The sequence below is a fragment of the Oppia nitens genome, unplaced genomic scaffold (assembly GCF_028296485.1).
Source record: "Oppia nitens isolate AA-2021 unplaced genomic scaffold, nextdenovo-longstitch-racon4-pilon3 scaffold9_pilon_pilon_pilon, whole genome shotgun sequence".
In the NCBI taxonomy this organism is placed as follows: Eukaryota; Metazoa; Arthropoda; class Arachnida; order Sarcoptiformes; family Oppiidae; genus Oppia; species Oppia nitens.
This window is the reverse complement of record NW_026533253.1, coordinates 357,364-366,375: the sequence shown is the minus strand read 5'-3', so window position 1 is coordinate 366,375 and position 9,012 is coordinate 357,364. Positions and strand designations below refer to the sequence as shown.

General features: G+C 23.8%; 1 protein-coding gene across 1 annotated transcript; it reads right to left on the bottom strand.

Moving 5' to 3' along the window:
• Positions 1-4,242: 4,242 nt before the first annotated feature.
• LOC128964846 (DDB1- and CUL4-associated factor 8-like) lies at positions 4,243-8,474 on the bottom strand. The gene is made up of 10 exons (XM_054311495.1): positions 7,609-8,474; positions 7,374-7,475; positions 7,151-7,271; positions 6,923-7,042; positions 6,555-6,813; positions 5,447-5,567; positions 5,042-5,380; positions 4,855-4,977; positions 4,593-4,755; positions 4,243-4,468 (listed from the first exon to the last, which is right to left on the bottom strand). Exons 1-10 carry the CDS (start codon positions 8,230-8,232, stop codon positions 4,371-4,373), a joined length of 2,070 nt encoding a protein of 689 aa, XP_054167470.1. The 5' UTR covers positions 8,233-8,474; the 3' UTR covers positions 4,243-4,370.
• Positions 8,475-9,012: the final 538 nt, after the last annotated feature.

The window sequence follows — 9,012 nt, the reverse complement described above, 5'->3', positions numbered from 1 at the left end:
AGAGAGAGAGAGAGAGAGAGAGAGAGAGAGAGAGAGAAAGAAAGAGAGAAAAAAAACTCAAAACAATACATCAAATGACTTAACTTCTTGTCTAATAAATTTTTGTTTTGTTTGTATCATTTGAATTATAAGTCAAAGATAATAAACTATATATAATATAATACTATAGTATTTATACTTTAAATATACATAAAACTAATTAAACTTTAATAGAAATTCAAATAATATAAAATTACTTTATATTCTTACGTATTATTAGTTGTTGTTGTTATGACTTTATAAATATACAGTTAGTTATACCTGTTTAGAAAAAAAATAAATAAATATTTAATGAATTTCTAATTTTGTTACAAATTTAATTTAAATATTTTATAATTTATCAATTGATAAAGTGTTATTAAATAACATATATTTAAATTAATTTTGTTTTCAAAAAGTGTCTAATGTATTATTAATAAGGTTTTACTAAACTTTTTAGACTTTAATCGAAAATATAGTTAAATTTTCATAAATAATTTATATTACTTTCAATAAATATTAAATAAACTAAAATTAATACTAAACTTTATTAAATTTTTATTTAAATTTTTATAGTATTATACTGTATTAAACTGTAATTAATTTGTTTATAATTATTACTAGTAAATATAATTATTTGATTTGCTAGAAATAAATACAAGTATTAATTATTAAGTATTGAGTATTAAACTGTAATATAAAAAATATCTATAATATTTTTTTTTTAAAAATAAAATAACTAAATTGAAAATAACAAAATATTTATTAGTATTTATTAATAATATTTCTTACAAATTAAATATATTTTATATAAATATCATAATTGATAGATTTATAAAATTAAAACTGTTATAAATTAATTAATTAATTAATTAAATATCAATATAAATATAATGATATATAATATAATAACAAATAATTTAGTTAAATAAGTATTTATTGTTTATTTTACACATAAAAAACAATTCTAATATTTAATTCATATATAATAAATAAATACAATACAAATAGAGTATAATTTTATTTTAAATATTCATCTATAAATATACATTAAATAATATCAATAACTATACTATATTTTTGACATTACATTCAATTTGGTAAATGTCTTCAAAAAAAATAAAAGGTAGTATTTTACAAAAAAAATATATCATAATATATTTAAACATTTTAAAAGATTATTTATTTATGGATTTTCTAAATAGAAATTTAAAAAATAAAAAAATAAAATCCATTTTTTAGATATAATATTACAGAAATAATATCGACATAAATGTCTTTATCTCAAACAATAATAACAGATTTCAATACTTACTATAATTTTGTCATTTTTTTGTTGCTTTTTGTTTGTTTGTCTGATATGTAATATTTGAATCTCAAATAAATAGGTAGAAAAAAACTCTTCAATAATAACAACAACTAAAATATATTTTTTTTGTATCAATAATATTATAATATTACATAAAATTCTACAAACATTTCAAACGAGTATTATTGGATTTTCAATGCCTTTTCCGGTAATATTTCCAAAAAAAGTTATATAAATATATTTTTTTGCTTTTTGTGTCAAATTCACACTAATTTCTACTATAATATAGACTATCTTTGAACTCCTTTAGGAATAAAAAAAATTTCCTCTCTCTCTCTCTTTTCTCAATTTTTGTCATATAATAAAAGCAAAAATAAAATAAAAGACAAATATATATATATATATATATATATATAAACTTATAACTTAGATATATTTATTTATTCAATATATAAATAATAGTAGTAAATATATCGATTATTTTTTCGTTTAGACATTGATTTTCTAATTTAGTCTTAAACTTGTTTTTTATTTCAATTTTATTATTAAATTTTGTTGTCCATAAAATTGATGTTTGATTGCTTTTAAAAAATAATATATATATATATAAAACCCATATCATTCATTATACAGTATTATAGTGGTCTATATAAACTTTATATTATAAAGTACTGTATATACTGAACTAAATTATACTTTTATAGTGAAATGATAGTTAAATATTATTTATTGAATATTATTAGACTAATAGACTAAACAAATGAGACTATACTGTACTGTATCGTAATAACTGTGTGTTTAAAAAAAAGTAATGATAATTTAAAATTTCAATATATGTATTCTACTATAAAATATAAGTTATTGATGTATAAATATATTGGAAATGGTAATGTATAAATAAAAATGTATGTTTTCTTAGATTTTTTTTAAGTATAAATATTATACTGTATATACATATAAACTACAGCACTGGTAGATAAAAAAAACATACAGTGGCATCATTTGCCTAACATTTTTTTTAAATATATATATATATATATTAAGTATAAAACTATTCTTCAAGTAATAGTAATCCGACCGCAACTTTGTATTTCCTGTCAGATGGAAGTCATGGAAACACTTCCTGAGATGATAGGTCTCTCTCTCTCTCTCTCTCTCTCTCTCTCTCTCTCTCTCTCTCTTTGATCACTCACTTACTCCTCTCAAAAAAAACAATCATAAGAAACTGATACACAAATACACAGTTTGTCTTTTAAAAAAAACTATCATTTAATGGTTATGTTGTTGTTGTTGTTGTTGTTGTTGTTGTTGTTGTTATTGTTAACAACAATTTATAGATAACAAAAAAATCAATTCAAACATTTTTATACATACATATAGTTTGTGTGTATAGAAATTAATATTATTAATATATTACTAATTATAAAATAATTCAAAATTATTTAGCAAAAGAAAAATGATATATTCTATAATACCTAAACTATTTTTATATATAAAAAAATTATATTTAATATATTACTATTATTATTGAATAAAATTTTTTTTATTATCTTATAAATAATTCTATCTGAAATAAAAATATTTATAGCAATAATAACATATTTATTATACAGTATTTTTGTATTCAATAATAAAACCTACTTTAATATACACAGATATTGTATGCAATTTATGCATAAACTAATAAAATTGAATAATTCAAATGATCATACATTTGAATATTTTTTTTTGATACTCTAAACTAAACTATGACTTTTACATTTAAAATTTATTTTTTGAAAATTTTTATTGATTACCTAGAAATTTAATATTATTCGAAAAATTGCTATTTTTATGTAATTTAATAAAATAATACAATTTTATGAAAAATATTTAATAAAATATATATAAAAAACTCAAATATCTATTACATTACTCAATGTTTATCATTACACTATCTAAGCAATAGTTTTCAAAATCACATTTAATTGAAAATGATTCACAAAAAATAAATTATTTTCAATTTAGAAAAATAATTGAACAGAAATTAAATTTTTATTGTTTGTTTGAATTTATTTTCTATTAATTTTACGCCGTATTTACTGTAAATCATTTATTATTATATTAAAAAAAATTGTGCAATAAATTTCCAAATAATTATTTATAAAATCATTTAAATTAATTGAATTAAAAAATAATTCAATTTTTGAAATTTTTAATAAAATATTTATTAAAATCCAATTTCTTATTTCTAAAAACAAATTCTGTATATTTAATAATTAATAAATTTAAAAAATCAAAATTTTATCAAAATATTTTATTATATTTTTTATTTTGAATTACAAATACTGTTTATTCAAAATTCAAATTAACTATATTTAGTTTTTTAGTTATTACAATTTTTAAATATTCAATATATTTACGCTATATATATAATATAATTTTTATACAAAATTATTATTATTATTTTTAATTTTCAATTTATTTAAGCATGCTTTAAGTATAGTTAAATATAGTTAAGTTGAAAATAATATATAAGTTAACATTTACCTAATTAGTTATTTTTATAAAAAAAATCTTATTTAAGTAAATTACATAACAATTTTCAAATATCATTAAAACTATTACTTAGAAAAAACTAAGAAAATTGCCAAACAATAAAACATAAAATTAAATATAAATAAATAGATTTAAATTATATATATATAAATCTTTTATAAATTATTATTTTTTAAAAAAAAAGTTATTATTATAAATAACAAATATATTTGGAAACAACAACTTTGATTTGTTTTTTTTCAGCCGTAATCATAAAATTATAATTTTCATAAAAATTTATACACAACACAATAACAACAAAAAAAAGTTATTATAATTTATTTATGAATTGATTGTGTCTTTTTAAATAATTAAAAAATAAAAACAATATACTACTGTCAACCAAATATAATAAATATATCAAAAAAAATAATAATAATTAATTGATAACACAATATAAATGATCGATAGATTGATTAATTTGAAGGATCTCTCTCTCTTTCTCTCTCTCTCTCTATCTATCTATCTATGAAGTGATACATTCGGGTGAACCTTCTTCCGAGTCGGTGTCACTATCGCTGTCCTCACTGTCATCGTTGTTGTTGTTGTCGCCGCCATTGGTTTCTATATATTTACATATATAACAGATTCATAACAGATATTATTATTAGATCACCAGAAATAACATCAACAATGAGATCGACAAAAATCCTAAACCAATAACTATTTATAATATATAATATAATACCATTTTGTCGGCGTCTCATATGTCGGTTACGTCGTCTCATATGACTGATGATCGAGTAAAGCATAGCCGCGTCTATCGATCCGTCCACGCGGTCAAAGACCTGGCCGTGGCGTTCAAATCGTCGCTGTGTTCGTCGTCTTTCTTTAATATTAACGCAAATACGCTGTCATTTGTTTTTAAAAAGTAAAATTATAAAACTTTATTATTATTTGTTTGTTTGTTGAGATTATTGAATTTTTTTAGGTTTTTATATCTTTTAAACCTGTTTAATGCCTTTCATAGTTTGCGGCCATTCGTTAGCCGACGGAACCCATACTTTGACATCATCGTCGAGACCCGATGTGGCCATTATCGGTGCCGTTGGATGCGGTTCTATGCAATTGACCTGAAAAAAATACATACATATATTACGGATATAATACATTAATAATAGATGTATATCAACGTACGACTCCATTTTCATCGGCATACAGTGACATAACGATATGTTGTGTCTGCACATCCCAGCCATAGACGTAGCCGTCATCGCTACCGCTGACGACAAACCGGTCGCCAAACCACGAACAGCCCTTAACAGTAGCATTGTTGCGATGGCCGGTAAACTGATGCTCGACGGCACCGGTTTTCGTATCAAACGTATAGATATCTTCGTCGTTATAGGTGGACAACAGTCGATCGCCGGTCGAGTTGAACTGACAACACGTTACCGAATGTTTTGTTTCGGTCAACTTTTCGGGACATAATTTAAGCAATGGTTTGTCCGGAGTGGTTATCGTATTGAGATTTGGCTATAGTTTTTATATATAAAAAAAATTAACAAAAAATAATAATAATAATAATAATAGATATTATACCAGAAATCGTCGGTCATATATGCGGACAAACGGATCCATTCCCGAGACGGCAAAGTGAAACGGATTGAACAATTGGTTTGCATGTATTGAATACAGTCGTACGCGCTGTTGGTTATCATTCCTATAGTTTTTTTTAAATATTAATAGTCATAAACAAATTGATTAAAAAAATAAATAAAATAATTCAATTGATTGATTAATAAAGAACTAATTAATATTTATTTATAATCAATAATTATAATAAACTAATAATAAGACTCTATTATCTATAAAAAAAAGTTTTGATGCACTAATAAATTATATGAATAAAAAAACTTTTATCGTAATTATTTAATCAACAAAAAACACTATAGTCTATGAAAATGTCTAATAATAATAATTATTGCCAAATAATTTCAAAAATTTCTCATATACTTAGCTTTTAGTTTTTTTTTAACTAATCGTATGATATAAAACTGGTTTTTTATATAAACTGATTAAAATGAAAACATGAAAATAGATGTTAGCATTAATATAAAAAAAATTCATACTATTATACAGTATATATTATTTTGACAATTAAATCGCATAAAAGGAGGCTATAAATAGGTCTATCAATTTATATGTAAGTATAATATACTCATACATTCAATGTACAGTAATTATTCTATTGTAAAACTTATTGTCAAAATATCTTATAAAAGATAATTAGCTATAAATAATATTAAACAATATATATAAAAAAAATAATGAAATATATATATTTAACTTATTACTGATAGATAAAAAAAATAATTAATCTAATAATATACTTATTAACTGATTACCATTCATGGCTCGTAACCAAACATATAATAATATAAAGTATATGAAGATTAATATCAATTTTAAAAATATATAACTCTTTATGAATTATCTTTTGAAATAAATATTTTCAAAATGTTTGATATCATAATATTATTATAACCGTAATATTGATAGCAATCATATGCATAAAAAATAGTTTATTTATAGTTATTTATAGCTACAGTATACTGTCTATCAAAAATAGCACTCATTAACTATAAATAAAAAATTTAATTAAAAACAAAACCTAAATTTTAAAAAAAATATTTGTTTTGATAATTACTTGACAGTTAATAGTTTCGTTGGTTTGTTATCTCTGAGATCGATCTCGAAGACCACACTGTCCTCACCGCAGGTCAGTATGACATTTGGCGCAGTTAGCGACAGTTTATGTGCGGCACCTTTATGTTGGGCTAACTTATTGGACACCGTAGTGCCATTTCGATGAACGTTACATATTCTGACCTGACCGTCGCGGGCGCAGCTTACGATGTGATGGCCATCGGCGCACCAACGACACTGAAATACGTTGGATGAGTGACCTAAAAAAATAATTTAGTATATATATGGGAACTACAGTATATATATATATATATATATATATATATATATATATATACAGTATATACATATATATTAGCGCACAGTTACCTGTATGATATTTTTGAACCAACCGTGACTTTTGCCAATCCCAGATAGCTATACGCAGGTCATCGCTACCGGAAATAAGTCGGTCACCCGACGGGTTAAAGTTAAGACAATTGACACAACCTTTAAGTGAGAGAGAGAGAGAGAGAGAGAGAGAGAGAGAGAGAGAGATTAAGTGTTAATGTCATTAAAATACATAATAAAAAATTATTATTATTATTATTATCAAACCATTATGGTCTTCAAATTTGGCCATCAGTTCGAGTCGTTGAAAAAAATATAGCGAATTGTAGGCATATCGGCGAAATGCTTGCGTTTCGTATGAATTGATTGGACGGTTAGCTCCCGGTCTCTGTTTCAATAGAAAAATAAATCAATCAAATTGTCATTAATTAAGGAGTGATAACTAAACACAAAAAGAAAAAAAATAATAAATCAATGAAATCAATGGTACAATCATTTTGCCGTATTCTCGATGCTGTAGCTGTTGTAGTGAATGCCATTTGACGGTCGGATACGGTGTGCTTGGCGTCGGGTCATAGCTATAGAGATTGTCCTAAACCATAGATGACAACAACAACAATAAAGAAACGGTTAATAAGTTTTTTTTGTGTGTATACATCACTTGACTGATCTTAATATTGAGAGAAAGAGAGAGATATGTATTGCTTGATTAAGCTATAGCTTACCTCGTCGTCATCGTCATCGATACCGAAGAGTTTTTCGCTGGAATCGGTGGAGTCATTGGTGGCGTCGTTGTTATTGTTGATATTCATGTGATTATCACTGGCATTGTTGTCATCATTTTTATTAACAGTATTATCACTATTAGTGTTATTAATGGCAACAGTGATGACAATGTTATCAGCAGTTGACTGTTGACTACTGACGACATTATTGTTGTCCCGATTATTGTCACCATCTGTGGCAACATTTTGCGGGTTGTCTGAATCATCAATTTTTGTTGTCGTTTTTGTTGTTGTCTGCCTTTGGCTGTCATCGACAACAACAACAGCAGCTGCTGTCACACCGTTAGTTGAAGAAGTGCTAACCGATTGATGATCACCGATGACAACATCAACAAGACTTGGGTCTTCGTTCATCAACTGATCCTTTGTCGTTGATGAACAATCACTGACAACAACAACAGTGTCTTTGTTAGTAGTAGTAGTAGTAGTAGTAGTAGTGGACACCGTTGTCGTACTGTTGTTATCGGTGACCATCATATGATCATCACTTGTTAGTTGGACACCATTTTCAGGTGACTCTTGTTGTGCGCACTGGCCGTTAGTATCGCTGGTCTGATCCATCATTGTTTGTCTGTCTGTCTAACCTAATCGATACAATCGACTTATTTCAATGGATTTCAATCCATGACATCCTCCTCATCGAGTTTGGTGGCGATCATCACCACAACAGCTGATTCACAACACAACTGATAATTGATTTTTTAATACAATATTCAAAATGTTTTGTTTACTGACTGTAGAGTCAAAAGCATTCATTCATTCAGTCATTTAAATCACTCATTCGATTGCAAATGCAATGCAATAGAAAATCTAGGGATCGCTTACTCATTGCTTTTTTGTTCATTGATTTAAACAAATTATTTTAATTCAAAAAATTAATATTTAATTTACAAATGCATTTGACTTTTAAATTATATATATAAATATTTAAATCATAAATATATATTTTAAAAATCATTATAATCTCCAGAAAAGTTATATATATATAATTACTTTTAATTAAAAAAAAAATTGATTAAAACTTATTATAATTTTGCTGACTAGTAGTCATTAGACCTATTAATTAACCATGATGACATTAGCAAATAATATAATAATGTAATATATTATTACACATTGAATTTTCTATAGTATTTTTTACATATTAATATATATAATATATATATATATATAATAATCATCGTTGTTATATAAGTACAATTATTATTATCAAATAAATTATTTAATATTTAAATGTAATAAAATATTATAAATTATATTATATGTTATATCTGGCTGTATATATATATATGATAATGAAATCAATGACACTGTTTTATTTTATAAATTGATTTTAATTGTATT

Excerpts from the sequence above, each read along its gene's own strand:
- LOC128964846 (XM_054311495.1), bottom strand. The coding sequence starts at position 8,232 with ATGATGGATCAGACCAGCGATACTAACGGCCAGTGCGCACAACAAGAG. Across the intron at positions 7,476-7,608 it reads TCGATGACGATGACGACGAG|GACAATCTCTATAGCTATGA; the intron begins GTAAGCTATAGC and ends TCTATGGTTTAG. Across the intron at positions 7,043-7,150 it reads CAAATTTGAAGACCATAATG|GTTGTGTCAATTGTCTTAAC; the intron begins GTTTGATAATAA and ends TCTCACTTAAAG.